Source organism: Styela clava, chromosome 7 (genome assembly GCF_964204865.1).
Source record: "Styela clava chromosome 7, kaStyClav1.hap1.2, whole genome shotgun sequence".
In the NCBI taxonomy this organism is placed as follows: Eukaryota; Metazoa; Chordata; class Ascidiacea; order Stolidobranchia; family Styelidae; genus Styela; species Styela clava.
In genome coordinates, this window is record NC_135256.1 from 22,980,957 (window position 1) to 23,004,998 (window position 24,042).

The window sequence follows — 24,042 nt, forward strand, 5'->3', positions numbered from 1 at the left end:
GACTCTCAACACTTTTGCTTCTTCTACAAAAATACATTGTTATTATATATTCGCATTTACATGTTTGTTCGTATTCCCAGATAACCAATTAGTGGCCTCCAAGGAGGCCGGGGTCCCCTTTTAAGAAACTCTGTCATAAACTAAAAGAGGCGACCGTGCTTCTCTTGCCTGTTGTCATGCTGTCCCTCGAATTCAGCTACAACAAAAAATTCACGAAAACGGGTTTTGGATTTTATGATTTCATTAATATTCTCGACAATGAATGATATACGGGTGGTAAAACACCAAGTTATTCCAACAACATGATCATGTTTTGAAACTTACAACCTCCTGGGGAGATGAACTCTGGCGATCATCGGGCGCAGAAATTGAGTTCTGATGTGTCACGGTTAGCGCGGGAGTAGGAGTGGCTGCATTAATATATTTTGCAACCACAGGAAGTCCGGAATATGGGTAACTACGGGCTCAGGCTCAACTATAAGGATGGGCGAGGTCGGACCCGGGGCCACGACTGCTTCTCGGAGTTCCTATTGACATAGCGCGCACGGGCCTGGAAACGCGTTTAGGCGGAAATTCTTTTATTAGATGTCGGATTTGACCGATGTGAAGAGTCTTCACGGTCATCTGAAAGGGAAGAAGATTCACTTTGCGGGGAGGAGGTTCTAGTGTCGCCAGTTTGAATGGGTTTTGTCGGAGAGGAAAAAGCATTGAAAGTGACAGATTTTTTCTCAAGGTTCAAAATCGGAGGTAGAATAGGTTTTTGAATTCGAAGAGAATAAAAGTGGAATAACTGGCATAGTGAAATAAAAAATCACTGTTGCACTAGGAAAGACCTGTATTTTAATCGAAAGTGTATGAACATTACTACATGTTTGACTTTTTCTTAAAATGATTTAATGTTAGACTCACTCCCCCACAGGTGACGCGCCTTTATAACCATCCATCCACCACTGGTTTATCACGCGCCTTTATAACCTTCCATCCACCACTGGTTTATCGCGTCTCCCTTCACACTGAAAGGTATTTTTTTTATCTTATCTTAATTATGTTTGTCCATTGTGTACTTTCGTCATGTGATAAAATAAATCACCAGTACCGACTGACTTACTAGAAAAAAAATTTATTCATCCTACTAAACTCTGAAACCATTCAGGTTTTGTGGGCCTTTGTTGTGAGTAAGGTATGTATAAGTGTCTATTTACTTCAAAATGAACAACATTTGCATAATAAATAAACATAAAGCAACTATCATTGTGTGTGTAAATGAAGAGAAGCGGTGGTGCAGTACTTGAGGTTTCAATACAGCTTGTTAACTTTAAAAAAACTAAATGTTGTTAGGAAATTGGCAACTACAAAAAATAGCAGCAGTGATGTTATCATTGACATTACAATAACAAAGTGACTGATGCTGGTTCCGATATCAAGCCAAGATCCATGGTCTTTGATCTAAAGTTGAAAAGATTACTTTATAAGGAATATATATTTTTGAGTCACATATTGAAATGTCAATAACAAAATGTTAAAACTTTTGAGTCTTTTATAGAGAAAAGTTATGAAAGTCAAATCCAGAGATTTATGTGATGTAAAACACATTCATGTTAATGCTAATAGTCAAGTTTATTTTTTCCAACCAGTAATATAATAAGCAGATACAAACGCAAAAAATATGCGAAAAAGTGACGAAGATAATGTGACTGGGGAAGGGAAGCTGCAGGGAACCAACTAATTATTGAAATGTACTTATGGCTGTGAAACTGGTAAATCGCTGAGCATTTGCACATCTAGTAATTAAAAATTTTTGTAAGAAGAACATAACATACCATAAAGACGAAATGCATCGCCATCACATCAGATATAACCATAACAATACAGCATAGAGTACGAAGAGGCATCCGAGTAGATAATGCAATTCCACAAAATGAACAAGCGACCAATAGATATGGCATAAGTACCTGGAAAACACAGAAACTTTCAATCACGATTATATTCAGGTAGTCATATACAAAGTGACCCAAAAAACGGAAACCATAAATTTCCCAATTACTTCTATGGAAATGAAGTATTTATGAAATCATAAAATTTTGTCTACATTGGAACTTCTGTTCCAAATCACTCACACACACTTCTCTTAGGGGTGACATCTCCTGACACCAGAGTGCTACAACAAAAAACTAAGTGAGTGATTGACAATTTTGTGCAACAAATGAAGTCTCTCTTTAATGCCATGAAGAAAATTTGGAACATATTCTGAAGAGAACATAACTTTTGTACAATGCGTCCTAGAGTTCTGAAATTTTAGGATATAATCATACACAAACAGGGTCCATTACCAAGTAAAATTAACTAAATTTTTCATATTTTCATGGAAGTAATTAAGAAATTTATGGGTCCATTATTTGGGGGTCACTATTTACTTTACAAAAAATTTCGAGTTTGAAGTATTTTAAAAATGTACTTACCTTATAAGCAAGTAAGCCTCCCATTACGAAGGGATCAAAAATTGTTATAAATGGTAGAACAACTTGGACATCAAAACTGTTAATGCTTGCTATATTTCCAACTCCAAAAAATGCAACAACCAGGAAAAACACCAACATGAAACTTCTGCGAACATCAGAAAGCTTCGGTTGACGAAGAACACTCTCATCCCCTGTTATATATAGGATAATAATAGCCAATCATACAAGACACGTTACTGAAGCTTTGAGCTATTTTGAAACCTTAAATTTAATGGCCTAAAAACATATATATTACCAACATTTGCCATAATTTAGAGAACAGAAACTTCTAATCTTGACCACCAAGTGATCAAAAAAGTATCACTGACAGTAGGAGTTGATGTCACACTTGTCAAATACAAGAGGGAATTGTAACACAATGACGTGTTGCACGAATGAAATAATAAACGAGAATATCGGTCGGATATACGAGGATATCAATCGAAAGTTAGGGGATCCCCCATTCATTCACTCTGGCTCTATAGTGACACCGCATGTCCCATCACTAATTAATTAATACCTCGCTAATCATACGACATAATTCATCCAAAATCAATAGGCTTCTGGTCCGAACTATGATGAATGCCCATGCAAAATTTGGAGCAGATTCAACCTTGCTTTCGTGAGATATCGCATGCATCTAACAGACAGACAAAATCAAGATACTTGCTGATCTTAAGATCGATAAGTAAAAATAACATAACCAATAACATGAAAAATATATCTAACCTAATGTTATGTGAGACAGACGAAAATCCAAATCTTCAAATTTAATTTGTCTGACTTGATTTTTCTCTTCAGTTGATGTAATACTGTGTTCTAAGTGAATCCAAATATGTAGCAATCCACATAAGATTACGCAAAATAAAGCATCATATGACAAACTCAGCAACATGTAAGCAGACATTTGCCAAACATATAAACTTAAAAGTCGTTCTTGCATATTTGTAGAGCTGAACGTTGGAGCAACCCAACTGAGAAGCAATATCACCCAACTTAAAACATGGATATAATGGGACACAGTGCCGTCACTGGTAGATTGATCAGATGTTAATAACACTATGATTGAAGTTAAAATGGGAAGTGCATATAATAAACTTTTTGATAAAGTTATAACTTTTCCTTGCATAGATATTAGGATGCATAATATTGATGCAGCAATTCCCCCGCACATTACAAGATTCATATTTGGACTTCTACCAATAGTTGGCAAATTTGGAAATATTGCAATGCAGAAACAAGCTAAAACCCACAATTTGTCTAATATAGAGAAGTCGCTTCTCCCGCTACAAAGTTTAGGCAATGTGGATAACGCCAAAAGTCCTGGTGATAGAAAATTGCGATGAAAGAAACTGGCAATCAATATCCAGATGCCAATAATTCCACATATGCCATAGACAAATATACCCTTAGTTAGCTCTCTGTTTCTTACTAAAGCGTTGAATGTAGCTCTGATTAGAAATCTTTCTGATGCAATCCAGTACCATATAGGAACTGGTAACAAACAGTACACATAATAGGTCCAAGGTGAAATTGTAACCAGAAGCATGATTGTTGCAAATGCAAAGATAGCAGCGAAAATGACATTTATTCTGTCATATCCAATCATAGTTGGTAAGTGAATAGGTTTCAGCTTCATAGCTTGACTTTCCATAACAGAGATTTGCTTGATACCTAATAGTACAGTGATACAAATCCATCCCACAAAACTTGACATAACTGAGAAATATAGCAACGTTCTGTCATATGTGTGATAATATCGCAAGCCTTCTAATGATGAATCTATCAACTCTTTGCTCTTTTTAATTGCATGTGTATATTCTTCTTTTCCTATCAGGGATGAAATTTCAATATCTGCTTGAGCAACATCACTAACAGACAATTTTGGGAATGGACGAAAAAATGTTTTTATTGAATGCTCTTCAATGTATCTCAACTTGACAGCAAATTGTTCAGCAATTTGTTTCGCATTCATTCTTGCCAATTGAGTTTTATGTTCTGCGCTTCCCGAAAGATAGGGCAGGGGCAGAGAACCTACTGAATTAACAGGAAAAGAAATACCAAGAACAGCAGACATTAAGGCTGAAACATCTGCTTGTTCTACATCATGCCGGTCTAAATAGTTCAGGCCCCATGATCTGAAAATATTAAAATAAATATGTTTGAGTAATTCCTGAATAAAAAGCACTACACGTATGAATCTTCCTATATTACAAGTTACTTTTTTCCTACAGTAGGGATCAATAGGTGTTGCTTTTCTGGCACATCCTTTGAAGCAACACAATAACATCCTACTATTGGATAAATATGTAAATCATATTCTCCTATTGACTATTTGACTGGTATATACTTCGATCGTATGGTATACTCTGACTAATAACTAAGTTGTACCAGTTACTACCAGCTATAAAAAAATGTACTTGCCCAATTACAGTAGGCCTATACAATTTTTACAAAAAACCCACTTTGTCATGTCAATATCTTCATTCAACAATTCACTTTTTCTTTCCAATGCACTCGGTGAACTGATTCCTGCTCCCCATGCTACCAAAGGTGTTAAGGTCTCAGATGGAAGTCCTGCACCATGTGATCCTTAAATTAGGATTATATAGGAATTATGATACTGGAGACCATCTATATTTTAAAAAAAAGGAAGAGCAAAAGTTGATGAAAATCAAAACAGCATTATGCATATAGCATGTTGGTATTAGAGGTAAGATCGGGCTAAAAAATTCCAGCCCGACCCGACTCCGGCCCGTGGGTATTAAACCCGACCCGACCCAAGCCCGACTAATTAACTGGATTTGCAGGCCCGACCTGACCCGGGCCCGTGGGTATTAAAACCTGACCCGACCCGAGCCCGACTAATTAACTGGATTTGCAGGCCCGACTAATTAACTGGATTCGCAGGCCCGAAATTTCATATTTTATTTAGTTCTTCGAATTGTCATTGCAAGAGTTTAGTACAGTATAGGGGAATGCCGGGACATATTTCTTTTTTTGTGAGCTCTATAATCTGCACATTCATTTGACAATGCGGGGCTAATGGATAGAGGGTAGCTAAAGGTTTTACTGGGCAAACTGAGAAATTCCCTAGCGACACACATATTATCATCAAGAGGCATTCAAAAACGTGTGTCAAATGTCCCGCTGCACTCCACTTGTGCGGCACATTAAATTAAACGAGGTATGCCGTTAAAAAGCAATGAATAAGCATCATCATCCAAAGAACTACGAAACTTTAAATTTTGAAATTCAATATTTATGAAATCGGAACTACTCTGAAAAATAGTTTCTAATAAACATATATTTACTTATAAAAAATCCAGCGATATATAAGCCCGACCCGAACGTAATGATTGTCATTTCAGGCCCAACTCGAACAAAATTATTGACTTTTTTCAGGCCCGACCCGAACGCAATGATTGACATTTCAGGCCCGACCCGAACCTAATGATTGACAAGTCAGGACCGACCCGACCCGAACGCAATTATTGACTTTTCAGGCCCGACCCGACCTAACCCGAACGTAATGTTTGACATTTTAGGCCCGGCCCGAACGTGATGAATAACAATATAGGCCCGACCTGAACGCAATGCTCGATATTTCAGGCCCGACCCGACCCGAAATATCAGGTCGGGTCGGGCTGGAGCTCGGGCTCCGGATCTTAGCTCTAGTTGGTATCACAAGATGAGATTCAAAATATTCTATTTTTGTATAATACGAGGTTGGTATTCACGGTTTATATAAAATATATTTATCAATTTTGCTTTCTAAAACGTTCGTACAAAATGAGGAATCAATTGCAAATACATTGTTTTCAATATTTTTTTAATACACATAACAAGTATTCAGTTTTATAAGTACCATATGACGTATGAATATTTTGTAATGCCATTCTGTCAAAAAAGAAATATGCATACTGGTAGAACCAATAACTTTTGCTTACCCCAGTCTGTCATTCCATGATCTGCAGTAAATATGTAAGAGGTCTTTCCATCATATTTGTAGAACTCATCTAGCAATTTTGTCACATTAGATATTCCTTCGTCAACGATCTTTATATTGTCTAAATATTCTCTGAAAAATATAAATCTTAAAACATATAAAATATACAAAAATGTCACATTTGGACGAATGGGTTTGCTTGGACTAAATGCACTAAATCAAAAAATTAGAGTACTTTACAAAGACGATTACTTCCAACTTTCTCACATCACTCACTAACATAATGTTTTAATTATGGATAAATCTAATGCACAGTCCATGTCATACTTTTGCAAGCTGGGCAATTTCTTTGTGAATGTGTATATGCCTCATATAAAGCAAAATAGTTTCTTACTTTGAATTTGGTTTATGACTATGACCATTGCTGTCAATGCCAAGTAGATGAAGAAAGAATACAATTTTATCTTGGTGAAGTCTGTCATGCAGAGTTGGGTGATTCGATGCATTTTTGAAAAATTCTTGGAATCTATCAAACACCCAGGTATCAAGCTTTGAGGAATCGTCACCAGCAAAAGTTTCAGTGTCGCCATGGTAACAATGTATATGAACATGATCTCCTGATGAACCTGCATATAGATTGAAGTTATAAACAATGCCATGCCAAACATCTTTTTTAAGGCTTCATTTATTTTCATTTTCTACTTTGTATTGACCATGCTTTAGAAAGTTTTATTTCCAAAAATGTTCAATGTGTCTAAGCATTAAAAAGTCATCAATATTTTATACCCTTGGCGAACATTGGCAAAATGTCCGGACTTCCCCATGACCATGTTTCCCTGCTTTGATTGAAAACACTGTCAAACTCAACAGGATTTTCTTTCCAACCTCTCATGATTGCACTGACATCTTCATAGAATCCAGCAATTAGTGCAACATGGCCAGGTCTTGATTCAGTAGGAATATGAGTGTGTGAAACTCCCCAAGTTCCATAGTATTTCATGATGTCACTGAAAATATGTGGATCATTTCTAAAACTCCCATACAACGATCACTGATACATCAGACCACTGTGATCTTGGTACCAGTGAATCAAGTTTACAAATTCATATATTTTACGTTGGACAATGCAAACTACATGCAGACATATGTAAAGAGTATAAGAAAAATAGTGTTCAATCATTTGAGAAAAACGTATCTATCAAAATGTTATTGAAACTACTCATTTTTTTGTATTGTAACTCCTACCCCCTCCCACAGGTCTAAGCTTGATTTGACAGTAGCCCACGGCATTTCAATAATTTCAGCAACTTGAGGTTACAATGTTACTTCTTACTACATCACTATGACAAATAAGTTAATACCAAACAAAGTTACCTTAAAAATGGAGAACGGTCATGCATTGATTTATTGTAAAATGTTTCTGCTCGAAGTCCATCTGCCACAAATAAAACCAAACGACGAGCGGATGCATTGATATGTTGATCCACATGAAATGAACTAGTTCCTCGAACCAGAGGTGACGTAAAATATATATCAAAAATGGAAGCAAATAGTACAACGTGAACTAACACACTACATGCAACAAAATATCCAAATTTCATCTTTCTTTAACAGTCATGCAGTCATGAAAGCCAATTTTTCATTAAACTTCTAAATTAACATAACATTGAGTTGAAAACAATTCATACAGTTATAATATAGGATAGGATAAAAGATAAAAAATGATAAGATTTACATATTTATCCCGGGGGAGAGGAAAACCGATAAGACGGCTTACCCATATGGCGAACCACGGCCTCTCGTCCGGTTACCATTTCAGGTCGGGTATGGAGTCAGTTAGTTATTTGTTTTCCGAAGCATAGACTTGATGGTAGAGGAAGCCGTAACCGACCAGCAGTTACGTGAACCGCCCTATGGCGGCGAGGAGTCGATCATCCCCGCATGGGATTCGAACCTGCGATCCAACGAAGGGTAATCAAAGATGCGGTGGCGAGCGTATTCCTAACGCTTAGCACGATGCGCCACACCGCCGAGCCGAGTATAGTAATAATATGCATAAACATTTGATATAATTGAGGATTTCATGATTCTAGATTATGAGATTGCAAATGTGTTGATATCCATTTTTGTTTGATTCTCTTTTGCAAGTGCATAACCAGAGGAGGGCTGTATAATGTTATGGATGTAGGCCTACACAAGAAGTAGTCTAGAATAGAATCTATTTTCTATACAATGCTTTTTCGAGAACAAAAGTTCGTTGATTTAAATTCACGACCTCATAAATTTATAAAACCTGAAACATGAAATAACTCAATGCAGCAATGGCAATGACTTTAATTAATGGGGTTGAATTTGAGAGGCGATTAAAAAATATGATCCTCTAAGATTGAATTTTACAGTTTCACCCAAACACGAAGAAAATTTTTCGTAGCATCATAAACGTTTTTGCTAATTCGTATGCATGCGAATCCGTGTTTATTCGTATGAATTTTATAAAGTCGAGTACCTGGACTTGCCCCAGTCTGCCAGTCCCGATACAAGCGCTGTGTGCTTTAAAGAATAAAACTAACATACGGTACATTATAAACTACATTACATCAAAACTACATTATACCGACTAAGAATTATAAAACTTGCAAAAAATGATAACAAGACGATTCATTTACCTAAAAAGATTCGTTATTCATTGTCGCCCAAATAGCTACAGCAAATGCCAGGTTTCCGGGTAAGTGAGTCAATGTTTATAGCTATTTCAAGCGGTTGAATGGAAGATTTTATCAGCAATGAACCTTCCCCAGAGCATCGACTTCCTTGTTTACCTCGTGACATTGGCCAATCAGCAAGATGCAAAAGTGACGTAACAATGCCCCCATTTCGCATCCGCTCAGACACTTTTCTCACTCAGACAGATTTTCAGGCGTGGTTGTAAACATTACCTTGTTTTCGCGTTTTTGAACTCTATCAGTTAGTTTTCAGTTGTGCTTCGTAATTTTAAACATAAATCAGATAATTCAATGATCACTCTGTCTTCCTAGGAGTATTAATTTAATTGCAGTGATAAAATATTAGCGTAGAAATAGCTATGATAGACTGGGCTAAAAGTGCTTACCGGTACTTTTATAAAACAGATTGTTGTATGCGATGAATCATAATAATGGTTTGAAACACATTCCTCATTTTACAGGCGCCAACTCGCAAAACCACTTTTAAAATAAGCCCCGAAAATTTTGCAATGGTAAAGTATGGACCTTTCCCCGACCTTTGACCCCCGGACAAAATACTTTACCATTGCAAAATTTTCGGGGCTATTTTAAGAGTGCTTTTGCGAGTTGGCGCCTGTAAAATGGGGTATGTGTTTCAAACCATCATTATGATTCATCGCATACAACAATCTGTTTTTTAAAAGTACCGGTAAAGAATTTCAGGCTAGTCTATCACAGGCTTCACAGCTATTTCTACACTAATTTTTATTACTGCAATTCAATTAAAATTCCTAGGAAGACAGAGCAATCATTGAATTATCTAATTTTTATTTAAGTTTTCGAAACACAACTGAAAACTAACGAATAGAGTTCAAAAACGCGAAAACGAGGTAATGTTCACAACCACACTTGAAAATCTGTCTGAGTGAGAAAAGTGTCTGAGCGGATGCAAAAAGGGGGCATTGTTACGTCACTTGCTGCATCATGTCGATGCTCGGGGAAAGGTCCATATAGGAAGAATTTTTCGGGGGTCAAAGGTCGAGGAAAGGTCCATAACTTAACGCCTTAACGGTGACGTACCAATTCGAATTTAAACATTCATTCAGACATTTTTTGCGCTCAATAAATTCGCAGTTAAATTATTTCCGCGAATGTTTTAGTTTACACTTAGGCCGCGAGATGAGGAAAAAGTTTTTTTTTAAATCTTCAATTGTTTTAATCCTTTCATTGGACATGTCCGGTGGCTTCAAACAATGCATTACCTCTGAAAATCCTAAATTACCATCAATAACTTTAAATTGCCGGCTCGTTTACTCATTTATTTATCTTATTCATATATTATATTTAGCCTCATTTGCATTCACATACGGTACTATACCATGCCATGATGAGCTTATATTGCAGGAAATACACAAGACTCCACTTCCACTCCACTCAAGATTACACTTCACTGTTATTACTGCTGAAATATTTTATTTATTGTTTTATGTTTATAATAGTGTTGACTTTGTTTTTGTGACAATAAATCACCCTCTCTTGTGTAATTCACGTTTGTAAGAAAGAGGGGAAAGTAACCAATTTTACTGATGTCAGTTGGTCTAAATCAGGGTCGGCAAACAACGGATCCGGCCCGTGGAGCAATATAATTCGGCCCGCGACACTTCACTGAATTACATTAACAAAACAGCTATATTTACGATTATATTCTTTACGTGATTGAACTTGTTTTGAGACACTAAATTATATTATAACCTAACAAGTATATAATTCACAACCAATCGTTTAATGAGCCTACAATTGATTATAATTAGACAAATAGCAACAGAACGTGAAAAAGTTGATGATGAGTGCATTAATGACGCAGAAAATATTCAAATGATCAGTCTTCGCGCACTGCTTGAAATTTAACCTAAATATGTGTGAAAAAAAGGAATTCATTGGCTATTCCTTCAGTTTTTGACTTTCTCAAAATATGTGCGACGCGCCAATGACTTGCAACCTTTAATTTTGACCCGCGAACGAGAAAAGTTTGCCGACCCCTGGTCTAAATTCATAGAGTTGACAAGATCCTGGCCAGCAATGATAAGTTATGCAGGAGTTAAAAGAAATGTAGCACTGGAAGCGATTGAGGGGTGAGAAGTCAAGTTGTAGGTCGACAGTTGATGTTTTAAGATATATAGGGCATTTCAGATCGTGTGATTTATCGAGATTCAGTGTAGATGTAGTCTAGTATGCAAACACTGCAGGCCTAGCACTGCAGTATTACATCATATAAAACGCATCATGTTTTAGAAGTATTGGTCAGTATTTAGTAGTATTTTTATTTGTCGAAAAACACTCATGTTGTTCCGTTCGAAACATCGTACCTATTCGAAATATATTTTTGGGTTTGGTGTCTTCTATGAAATGAATGCAACCTTTCATGCTCTGTTGTTGTAAACTCATGGTTATTGATTTTCGAGGAATCTCCATATACTGTATTCGTTTTTGCATCAGGTTTTTTAAAGCACGTTTCATAGAAAATGTGCAAATTTCGTTAGTGCGAACAAGCTGTAATGCGTTCAGTATGCTCATTTCCATACAAAACTAGTTATTTTGTTACCAGATGTACGCTACAAAACTTACTCTGAGCGTTTTTCAGGGTCTCGTCTCATGGCCTAACTACACACGGCGTCGAAAAACTGGGAAAGACTATGCTAAATTCCGGTACTTTTTAATGGAAAGTGGAAGGGGTTGGTTATATTTACTAAAAATGGTACCGGAAATTCTAAACATGCAAGATATTTAATTCTGAACATGCAAAGCATTTTGAAAGCGCCAACTGGCAAAAACATTTGCAAAATGAGTATAGGCAAAGTAGGCTACATGAAAAATTTTACTACGGCAAAGGTAGAGGAAATATATTTAGGAAAGCTGATAAGACGGCTTAATCATATGGCGAACCACAGCCTCTCACCCGGTTACCATTCCACGTTGTCAGTCCAGTGGCAATGATATTGTTTCAGTTTTTAAATCAGCATAACGCGCGCCAATGTCGCATGAGTTTAACAACTTTTGACTGGCCGCGTGGTAAATTTCGAAACATCAATACCAGTAACAAATAAAGTGATTTTTTAAAGATTTCTGAATGAATATATTAATTTGAATACATAGAAATATCATTAGGTCAATAACAGCAGAATTTTAACGGATACGGTGTGACGACATATAAGAAGTTTTATTTAACGTAAAAATAACATAGGATATGTTATTGCATGGTAGAAAATACAAAAAAGACAACGAATCCCGGAGTCAGTAGCATAGATATTAGGCCTACCCTTTATTTTACAGCGGGGATAACTACGATCAAAATCTACATGAAAGATAATAATCAGAATGGATTAATTTGAAAATTTGAGTTGCAAATCCATTTTTATAATTTTCTTGATCGTCTCGTCGCCAATGATCACACAATAGGTTTATAATTTCGTGAGCAGAACGCTGAAGAAAATTATAAAAATGGATTTGCAACCCAAATTTTCAAATTAAGTTCATTTGGTGGAAGCATTATTGATGGCAAGCCAGGGCACGTCCTATTTTAACTCGTTCTTACAAGAATAGAGCAAAATGTGTTTGGAAAGGGCGTGTGAAACTATGTCTTTTGCCTTAATAAAAATGTTTTTATTTATTAATTATTTATTTTTTTTGGAGGGAGGGTCATTGTCCCTCAGTCAACAGGCTACGTCAAGGCTGCCCAACCCGCGGCCCGCGGGCCGCATGCAGCCCGTCAGACTGTTTTTTGCGGCCCGCCCTATAAAGTTTGAAAACAAACTTTTTAATATGTTATATATGCATAAGTATGTTTCGTGATTTTGATATGATTATTCCTGCTATTTATCTACATCCAAATGCCGGTTCTTATTATTACGTATGTGTCAAGTCTTGCGCCCTGGTGGGCAATTCTATTTTTTTTTTATTTCTCGCAGAACTGTGTTTTCTGAAAGATATTGTGCGATAATTGGAGAAGAACTCTGGGCGCAATTATGGGAATTAATTTATAGTCTAAAATTATAAATTAATTTCATTTTGATTACTTTCTTTCATGTGGGCTCTGATCATTTTTATCGACAACGTAAAATAAAAAGTCGACAATATCTTTGGTACTGGCTCCGAGACTCGTTCTCCTTTTATGTTTGTACTTTTGTTTATGTTATTACTTATCGATCTTAAGATCGGTAAGTATATTGATAGGTAGTTGTATGTCTGTGTGTGTGTGTGTCTGTTAGATGAACGCGATATCTCACGAACGCGTGGTTGAATCTGCTCCAAATTTTGCATGTGCATGCACCTTACCTCGGACCAGACGCCTATCGATTTTGGGTTAATTATGTCGTATAATTAGCGAGTTATTAACTAATTACCGATCTAAGATCGATAAGTCTTCGGTCTCCGACCGATATTCTCGTTTTCGCGTTAAATAGAATTTCGGAAATGTCGTCACTTCGTATCCGCTAATAATTATGATATAAAATTAACTTAATGGCATTGCTACATATTCAAATTAGTTTAAATATCCGTCCAGAAATTTTTGCAATGTTACTTTAATCAAATACTTGTATTGAAGTTTCAAATTTTACTAAACGGCCCACTAAAACTCGATATTCCCGCGACACATGTGCACATAATGCTCATTTAAACGTTGAGCCAGCCACTGGAAATGAATGAATAAAAACACTATAACGCCAATATAACACTCCGTTTGACGTCTTTGTTTGTTAGTAAAAACTGTGTGTAGATTCTCTTATGGCCGTCCGAAATCCACAACTTAGTTGTGTCACGATTGATTCTTCGATTCGACGGCCCGCGAGTATCAAGTCCACGCCCCGTGTTACCAGATATTCGAATAGTAAACTGCTATTCTAATATTCGACTTGATATTCAAATATTTTGCCAGCCCTACCCAGTAGCCAATAAATGATTATCATTCAACTTGATTGATTTCATGTTAGTAAACTTGCCTACTATGTATTATGTAAATCAAAGTTTTGGTACAAACATTTGCGGGCCGCAACAAATTTCGTTACGAAAATGTGGCCCACAAAACGAAAAAGGTTGGGCAGGCCTGGGGTACGTCTATGCCACAGTAAACAGCCAATCGGGCCGCGTGTTGGACAGCCTTGATGTAAATCCAAACCACCCTATGTGACCGCATGAGGCGTCATGTATATATGTATAAGTTTCCATTAGCAACGAAAGCCGCTAGGTCTAATCTCAAACATAGTCACTTTGATCTCAAATGTGCAGAAGTACCGTACCGCACCGTAGCCTTCTGTAACGTCGAAGTATATTTTGTCTCAAATATCTACGGTGACTTCACAGTGTCTTTGTATTGAATGTGCAACCTACGTTAACACCGCAATATCTAAAACTTAGCCCTAAAGTGCCGATGCAGTCTGCGTTACTGTCTTCCAGTCTTCGTTAGCGCCACAGTCGCAGACAGTGTCTATCAGCGTGATCAACCTGTCAGGTCAGGTGATTTATTTAGCATGAAACAAAAATATACAAAGAGGGAAAAAAATTCAGAGTAACTCAGACTGCTAGAGGGAGGGCATAACCTACCATAGGTTGTAGGTTTATGAGTTTTAACTTAGCACCTCAAAAATACATTAAACTCCCATATTCTGTATTCACATAGCCTAATAAATTGGAAACCGTTGATATAATACAATTGAATATTTAATGAGAAAAACTCTTAGTTCAGCAGTTTGTCACAATACTATGCAATGATTTTTTTTTTACAATTTCTCACATTATTTATTATTATAATAGCATGACGTTAAATGCTTAGTAATGAATATTCAATACATCTTTTTTAAGATAAAGAATAGGCCACACCACACTGTTGAATGCTTCATTATGATGCTAAATTACTGAATGATAAATACATACCAAACAAAAAGAATGATGATGTATTTCAGATGTGAAAACTTCACAACATACTGAAGCAATTATTTGAAAATGACCGATAAATTAGCAACGTCCTCGCCGACAAATGTGGAGTCGCAACACCATGGTGTTGTACCCTCGACACCAAAGAAACCGAATGGAAACGAGCATAGAGTGGTATTGACATTAACTGCAGCCATTGCTTGTTCAAAAGGGTCTGACGAGCAAGGAAAGTTATTGGAAGAATTGGCAAGACGTAACAAGAAAACATTAGATGCCCCTAAACCTCAACAATTTTTTCACTGTGAGTACGGAATAGCGCCTGGCCATGAAAGGACAGTGGCTGACATTGTTACATATGGTGTGGCTGCCAAAGTTTTTACTGAAACTGATTCGAAAGTTATCAAAACGTGGGATGATGGTTCCAGAACATGGGTTGCATGGGTTCATAGCCATGAGTTATACATATCAGAAGAAAACATTATGGATCTTTTCAATCACACATTGGAGTTCAAGCTTTGTGACTCAAAAGACAAAGTTTCTGCCAAAGCACGTTTTGATAGACCAAAGGCATTTCGTATACCATCATCCAAAGACAGTGCACCAGGGAAAGGAATTGCCGCAGTAGTTGCAAAGCAATCTCGAAGTTGGACCAACTTGCAGCCACAAGATGTTCAAAAGCAAGCAGACGAAGATGCAAATATTATAGATGATAAACCTGAAGTTGATGAACCAACAACCAATCAACAACTTCCAGTAGCTCGAGTTCACAGTTCTGTTGGTCGATTAGCAGGATTGGATGTAACGGATCAAGACAAGAGGCGAATGAATGAACTGGTTCAACAACAAACAAAATTAATGAAACAGTTGAATAGAAAATCATCAAAACACGGAGACGATGTGAAGCCAACTGACAGTGGACAAGCAAAAGACGAAAAAAGACAATCAGTAGATATTACTCGATCGAGAAACATCTGTATTCCCATTAAAATGGAGCTTTTATTTTCAGGCATGAAAGAAGTCACTTCTCGCTTGGAAGAACCTAGTGTCAATGTAGAAGATATGTTTGTATCAGTATCTGTTGGTGGAAAATTGATGCCAGTAGACCTAGAACGAAAGCTGAATCCACTCGTAATCACTGTTAGATCTGTGAAAGATTTGCCAGAAACTCCAATACCAAGGATAACATTATCAAATTTGTGTCAAGATGTGTATTGTTCATATGAGTTTCTTGATCTCCCTATACATAAAACAAGGAAAAGACATCATAACAAGGATGTCTACTTTGAAGACATGCATGTTATATTGGCAGGAAAACTAGATCCTGGAAAACTCTATGAATTTTTGCATTGTGATGGCTTAAGCATAGAGATTCATGACAGAGATAGAAAGCTCCCAGATGTTGTCAAACCCCCATTAATATTTGGGGATGACAGTGCTGATAAAAAGATTGCTAATGTTGGTCTGGTGACTTCGAAAAGTACAACTCATAATGCATTTCATGATCGACATTGCATCTACGATCCATATGGAGTAACTAAACTTCAACTTCATGAACTACTTGATGGAAATCTTAATCTGAATTATAGCATAGTTGTGAATCCTTGTTCCTTACCCAACCTTTTGAACAATCCTACTAGTTTCGATCCAGGAACGAAATTGGTGGGAGTCATTGGATCAGTCGACCGTCCAGAAAATCCGCCTTTGTTGTGTGGTGATTATCTTAGTGCTGGCACTGTTTTGAAAGCAAAAGTATGTTTGAAATATCCGCTCACCTGGCATCCTTCCCCTGACACAGATTTGCTTCTGAACAATGAATCTTGTCACTTTGGTCGTATTATCTACCATTTTGACTATGAAAATAAATCATTGCTGAAAACTCTTGAGAAATTTGTGATGAATGCAAATGCAAGGGCGCTTGGACTTGATTCATTTGATCAGCATGTTATTGATGCAGCATTGTCAACATACAAATTGTCAGCAGCACAAAAAGAATGCACCACACTGGACGTTGTAACAGGTTTCCATGTATTAGATGGTGAATTCCATATTTTCGTTTTAGAAGGATTGAGAGATGGATCAATTCTAAGACTACAAAATGAAATTGGTCATGTTCAGTCAGAAAATGATGGCTTTGTGCGGATGTTATGTGACTCTTCAATAACTTTCAAGTCACGAATTTATAGCGAACTTGATGTTAACTTGTGCACAATTCGACTTCATCAGCCATTGAAAGTAATTTTGGAACAACCATTGCTGTATGTTAGAGATCTGGTCCCAAGACCTTGCTTTCGATGTCTAATCATGATTAAGGAGATAACAGAAGTTAGTAGATTGAAAGATGTTTGTAGAAATTTCTTATTTCCTGATCACACAATGGTTATTTCAATGAGTCGAGAATTCGGAATCCCAATCACTCACAGCGATTACGAGGAGCAACATCTCAAAGAAGATGAGGAAAAGAAGTCGTTAGATGGAGTGATTCTTAAAGAAAGTTCATCTCGGTGGACACCCATTGATAACAGAGCTGAGGACTTCGACAAAACGATTGCAGAAAGAAAGAAAAATCCCGATCTACAACCTAATTATGTAATGAGTAATATAATTTCAGTTCAAGAAGCAGGTCGCAGAAAGCGGCCTGCTGGTCGTCCAATGGTTTATGCTGATATTGATGGTCCACCACATAATTACAGCACTCAGACACTTAACTTCACTGAGTTATCTAAAACTGCTTTGAGGAGAATGTTATATGAACAAGACAAAGATAGTAGGTATGCATATAATGAATTGTACAATACTGCAGTGATCCCTCCAGTGGATGAAGATATGCTGTATTCAGAAGAGGAAAAAATGTTAAAACAGCAATGGAGAACAGATTCTGGGTTTTTATTTCCTGGTGTTAAAAGTAGTTTATTATGCAATCAACATCCATTATGTCCTGATGAGTCAAGAATTGATGAATTAAAGTTAAAGTGGAAGGAAAATACGTTACATGGGCATATTTTGAAACCCACTCTGGATCGAGCAATCTGGAAATGGGATCTTCGACACCAAGATATGAAATTATACAATCAGCCCAGAATGGATTATGAGGAAAAAGCAAGCACTGTTCATTTACCTGGGGATAAGAGATTGGAAGAAATTGAGCAAGCTCGTATCAAAAAAGAAAGAGAGTGGAAGTCAAAAATAATTGTCGATAGCACAAGAATGAAGTTTCATCGTGTTGCATGTGGAACAGAACAAACTAATAAATCAAATCAAATTGATAAATTACAAAATATACTGAAAGATGAACCCAATAAAAAGTCGTTGAAGTATTTTCCAACAAGAATTCCTCCACTCTCTGTGGTGTCAGGTGGTGGTGTTGAAATGAAAACCAAAGACAAAAAGCAAAGAGGGGCTCCTTTCCCGAGTTCAAGGCCAAAATCAAGAGTGGCTGGATATCAACCTGGTCCTTATGATGAACTGAGTTGGAAAATGGATAAAAACGTAATTCCAATTAGAAGTCCTGAACATGAGAAGTATATAACACAAAAAGGCAGTGACTTCTCAATGTTCTTGAAAGACGAAGAATACTTATGGAAACGGAGGATTGATCCACTGTCAGAAAAAGAAAAAGAAAATCTCTATGAACAAATGCTGCCTCCTGTCGCTGCAAGAAGACAAATCAAGCCTTTATCTCCAGAGCCTATAGTTTTAGAAGACAAAAGAAGTGAGTACAGACAAAGATTCCTTGCCGCAGATGACCCACACAAACGACAACCTATTTGGCCCCGACATCAACTGAAATATGGACTATCACATCTAATGGGTCCAGCTTTCAATGATGCCAGTGTGGAATTGACTATGCAACAAGATGAAATCGCAAAGTTGTCAAAATCATTTGCTGAAAAACAAACAAAGAAGCATGTCAACAAACAAGATAGTTTACATGACGATGTTCAGATCGTCGTAGATCAAACTAAACCTGCTTTGGTAGAGACTGCCTAATTTTTAAATGTGTTTCATTATGTTTAAATAATTTTCAACAAAATTTAACTAATGGTGTATTTAATATTACATGCTTCGTTTCTATTTTCATATCGATTTGGATGTTTCACAACAAACAAATAATTTTTTAAAATTCTTGGTTAGCAAAGTTTTCCATTTTTACTGAATGTGGTTATTACTCATGCAAGCTCATGCCATTGCTTCAAGTTATTCTAGGAAATTTACTATTTAAAGCAACGATAATTGTTGAATTGAAAATTTTTCATACTTAATATGTCTGCCCTGATTTTTTATCGACCTTGAACACCAACAAATACTGTGAAATCTTCACTAGCCGCTTGCCTATTATTCAAGTCAATATTCTGATGTTAATTAATTGTGGTATTTATGTGAATATGATAACTGTAAAAGAATTATTTTCAGTTCAAATGTACTACATTTGGAGGATTGCTAATTTCAATGTTGCTGCCAATATAATACTCTTGAATGAAAACTTAATGACAGTTGGTTTTGCAACGCTTTGTGCCAATTTTAGCATTGTTCTCGATTATTGTTTGACTGTTTACCAGAGGAATTCTCTCTCCACTTTGTATTAATTTTCTTGGTTATAAATAATTCATTGTTTTCAATTTATTGGTGTTTATACATTTACCTATTTCCTTTGTTGAAAATAGTATATATTTTGCCCAACATCGGGGCGGGCGTTCTTTCAAAGTATCATGAATATTTACAATGATAATAATACAATTCTATATGGTTTTGTCCATACACATAGTACATGAATAGTTTGCGATGTAATTCTCTCATGTTTATATATATTTATATACAAGGAGTAGTTGCTTTTATTCTCACTTTGAGCTCTGTGATAGTAAAAATGTCATGCTTTCTTTTAATGTGCTCGAAACAAATAATATCCAAAAAATTTTTTCATTTGGACGAAAGCCAGGGTGAATTACTATTGTAAGAATAAGAATATTCAAGTATTTCATAAGCCAATCTATTTTAAATGTTTGAATTTAGCCAAAATAAACATTGAAATTACGAATAGGGTTTTGACTGTTATCAGGAATTCAAGCAAACCTCATTTTTGGTTTCGTTTGATGAAATTTTGACACCTGATTTTAATTTAATTTTAAAAATTGACACAAATCATGATCTGGTTGGGACGAAATAAATTTTTTGATAAAACTGGTCCATATTAATTCTCAAAGCATACTTCTGATACTATAATATTTTTTTAAACAGGAGGTTTTGTACAAAGTAACGCTTGGTAATGGATAATAAATATATGATATGAATTTGGAGTGTTCTGCCAGTGTTTTATATTTTTTCAATATTTGAAATTGTATTCAAAACAAAACCTTACTTTGGATGCTCATGTATATTATTATATTTTTAGTTTTATCGTCATGATACCCTAATAGAAAACCTCATTAGTCATGGTGAAGAAGGGTAAAAAGAAGAAAAAGAAAAAGTGAGTAAATCTTTATCTGAACTTTTGTTTGATGCTTACATAAATATAGCATTTAGTTAAGTATGCTATTGAAAGCCAACACATATCACAAGTTTTTATTTGTACTGAATAATTGAAAATTCTATACCGTGTGTCTATATGCAGACAATAATAAAATTTGCATTTATTTTACCACATAAACACATTTCAAAGATAGATAATTTTCTTTCTCAAAACGATTCAAATCTAGACATATCTTTCGCTAAGATAAGGAATTTCAAATACTTTGAACAGTTATTTCATCTCCATTCTGCACATCATATTGTTTTGTTTCTTCAGGGCTGCTGTTGAAACAGCAGTAACAGACGCTGCTGCTGGGAGTGCAGATGAGTTGAATATAGAAGGTGAAGGTGCTCAATTAGGAATTGGAAAAAAGAAAAAGCCAAAAAAGAAGAAATTAACAAAGGAAGAGAAACTAGCTGTGAGTTTTCTTTGTAATAAGAATGAATCAGATGGAATCTTTTTGACAAATTAAGTCCTTTCTTCTTCAATGATTGTTCAGTTTTTCATCCTAATCTTAACGACCATTTTGATCAACACTGGATGATGTGAAAAAATCTTTTAGTTTGTGTATGGATGGTTCTCCACAATAAATTGATATTCAACCAGTTTCTGATAATATTTATATCTCTATATATTAAGGCAAAACTTGCAAAGCAATTGCAAAGTTTTCAAGAAGATGAAAAAACTTATACAATTTTTTGGCATAAAATGCATAAATGGATGCAAGATCATGCAAAATCTGTAATATCAACATTCAAGCATCTGGATCCTGAGGAAGAAGGCTGTGTTTCATTCCAAATTTTTAAATCAGGTGAGAAAATGATATTTACCTCATGCTCTTGTTCATACCTGCTTTTTGAATGTTGATATGAAAGTTGATATGCATATCATTAAGGAAGACTGCACTCGTCATTGGGCTCCTTTATAGGTACTGTTTTGAGAATTAATATCCATGTCAAAGTTTTGTTCTATATTGTTCATCAGTTTGAAAATTATAAGAAAAACGAATTCACTAACTATACCAATAACAGCTAGAAATCTTCACAATTCACAGCGCAACCATATGTCATTGGTTCACAAAGTGCTCCTTACGGACGGACCCCAGCGCTCTGCGAGCGAAAACTGGGGGCTTCCTTAGCTATGCGTTTAATAACTTGGCTAATTTTGTTACTGACCAAAGAAGCAATACGGAGCAATAAAATTTGACAACTATAGTTTGAATAGATAATTTTTATTTTTATATATTTATTGTGGGGATCCGTAAATAATAGTCAACCTCTTTACAGACTACATAACACTAAAAGTCTCCTGCCATAGGTGATGCTTTTCAACCCAGAAATGTGTTCACTTGTAGTGTGTCACAACTCACAATATAATGTTAAAAATGTTAATTAATTTCTACCATTTTTTAGGTTTACGAGATCTTGGCTGCCCAGTTACTGACATTGAATTGTATGCTTTGTCAAAACTTCTTGATCCAGAAAATACTGGTGGAATTGATTATACTAATTTCAAAGGTAAGGATTTTTCTAATTCAGTCGAAACATATGTATTGCTTATTGTATATTACTGTAATCAACAATAACTATTCTGGTGATGCTTTGATTTACATGAAGTTATTAAAATATATAGTATAAATGAAAATAACACCGTGGGAATTTCAGAAAAAAATTCTAAAATATTTGGATAATGTAATTTGAATCCTCCTTCAAAACAGGACGAAACACGAACAAATGTCAAAGGTTCAAGATAGCTGACAAAAAAAATTACAACAAAGTTTGAGTCCACGTTCACTTAAGAAAGTTTAGCCTTGAGTATTTCTAGTTGCTGATAATTTCCAATTCTTTCAATCATTTTTCTGATATTTCAGCTGGTATGAGGCAACCACTCGCTGCCTCTGATTCAGAAGAAGATCATGATTTACTGCCTGAAGACTATCAACCTAAAGTCATGTCTTCAAAAGAAAAAATTTCAATACAAACTTTTGGTGATCCATTCAACATCAAATACCCAAGGTATCTATGTAATTTTCTTAAGCAGAAGTTTACAACAGTTTTTATAAACTGCGAAAGAAACCACGGGACAAGAAGATCGTGAATATTTTCAATTATCACTCTTATTAAAGGATCTTCATTTTAATTAATTATCCTGCAACGAATTAATTTTCCTTCAACGGAGTATTGTAATCTGTCAACTTAATCAGGGTAAACTATATGCGCTGTGTGAGCTTCTTGCTATTTGACTGACATTACAAATTCGTGCTGCAACACAGACATGCATTTTCTAAATTTCAGATACATTCGTCTTGACATGAAGCTGAAGGATTTCGTTGCGCTATCCAAACATCCTGGGCATTTTCAATTAACAGTTCAAAATCATCTAACTGTTCGAGGCTTGATTAATAAAATTAGTGATTGTACTGAAATTACCAGTGGACAACTGCGAATTTATGCTGGAAAAGAATGTACTCAAGAAGAGTGCCTGCATCCACGCATGTCTTTAGAAGAATGTGGATTTGATGGCGGTCCACATTGGAGTCCACAAAGGGGGATTCTCTATTATGACTACTTTGTAGAATATGATGACTGCCCACTTCTGAATTGTGATTTTTATTTTGGAAATTATGCCAAACCACACAACCCTGTTTTAAAAGCGTATCCAGACTATGAAGAAAGATTAGCAAGAAAAAATAGACCAAACACACAGGAAGATGACAGTGATTTCTGACGTCATGCCATTGCAGTCTTTTCTATCCCTGGCTAGCTGTTGATTTGAATGCAATGGGGTCTGTCACCTGCTACAAAAATCTGCCCATTCCTATTTCACATTCCTAAGCGTAATGAAAATTCACCTCAAAGCAAAGTCACAGACGATCACTGAAGTGTTAATAGCTGAAACATTAGAATTATGGCTACATGATGCCAAAGGTTTGTAGCAAGCAAAGTGCTTGTAAACTCCACCTCTCAATATCGCAAGAACGATGGTAAATAACGCAGCGGGATTCATTCCTGTTTGACATTTGAATTTCTACAATTCCATAATGATGTTGTCGTTCACTATCATGTTGTCACTATCATCTTGCGCTGCTCGTCAAGCTGATGTGGAACAGGGAACAAAAAAATATAGCCAACCGAATGTGTTACGGTGATACCGCATTGCAACAATGCACACAACCATCACCGAGGTATTTCTGGTCATAGTGACTGTTGACTTCAGCTTGTGTTTGAATTTCTCTAATAGCACTCAGTTGAAAATTTACCTAATATCTATTTATTTTTGTTTCCTGTTTGATGATATCAACACACTCCTTTATTTTTATCACTGCTATTATATTATACTAGGTAAATGCGTAATTGCTAGTGTCTAATTTTTTTTCATCTGGTACATCATCGAACCTAACTCATGAAGAGCCTCGAATTGATGATTCAGAACAAATATTCCCTGCTCTGATTTATTTCAGAC

General features: G+C 35.9%; 3 protein-coding genes across 4 annotated transcripts; 2 read left to right on the top strand and 1 right to left on the bottom strand.

Annotated features, from left to right (window-relative positions):
- Positions 1 to 223: 223 nt before the first annotated feature.
- On the bottom strand, positions 224 to 9,304 carry LOC120328862 (GPI ethanolamine phosphate transferase 1-like). Of its 2 annotated transcripts, XM_039395411.2 has the most exons (9): positions 7,822 to 9,302; positions 7,234 to 7,454; positions 6,842 to 7,073; positions 6,449 to 6,579; positions 4,964 to 5,090; positions 3,228 to 4,636; positions 2,460 to 2,650; positions 1,821 to 1,952; positions 224 to 1,446 (listed from the first exon to the last, which is right to left on the bottom strand). In XM_039395411.2, the coding sequence occupies exons 1-9, from the start codon at positions 8,046 to 8,048 to the stop codon at positions 1,297 to 1,299; spliced, it is 2,820 nt and encodes a 939-aa protein (XP_039251345.2). In that variant the 5' UTR covers positions 8,049 to 9,302; the 3' UTR covers positions 224 to 1,296. The 2 variants fall into 2 exon arrangements, 1 of the variants encoding a protein (XP_039251345.2); XR_013477381.1 differs by lacking the exons at positions 224 to 1,446; positions 1,821 to 1,952 and adding an exon at positions 3,019 to 3,138 and having other exon boundaries at positions 2,512 to 2,650; positions 7,822 to 9,304.
- A 5,662-nt stretch (positions 9,305 to 14,966) lies between these two features.
- On the top strand, positions 14,967 to 20,463 carry LOC120328106 (uncharacterized). Its single transcript, XM_039394510.2, has one exon. The coding sequence runs from the start codon at positions 15,147 to 15,149 to the stop codon at positions 19,062 to 19,064; it is 3,918 nt and encodes a 1,305-aa protein (XP_039250444.2). The 5' UTR covers positions 14,967 to 15,146; the 3' UTR covers positions 19,065 to 20,463.
- LOC120328108 (uncharacterized) lies at positions 20,403 to 23,989 on the top strand. Its single transcript, XM_039394512.2, has 6 exons — positions 20,403 to 20,538; positions 20,857 to 20,998; positions 21,220 to 21,391; positions 21,993 to 22,097; positions 22,451 to 22,595; positions 22,875 to 23,989. Exons 1-6 carry the CDS (start codon positions 20,504 to 20,506, stop codon positions 23,305 to 23,307), a joined length of 1,032 nt encoding a protein of 343 aa, XP_039250446.2. The 5' UTR covers positions 20,403 to 20,503; the 3' UTR covers positions 23,308 to 23,989.
- Positions 23,990 to 24,042: the final 53 nt, after the last annotated feature.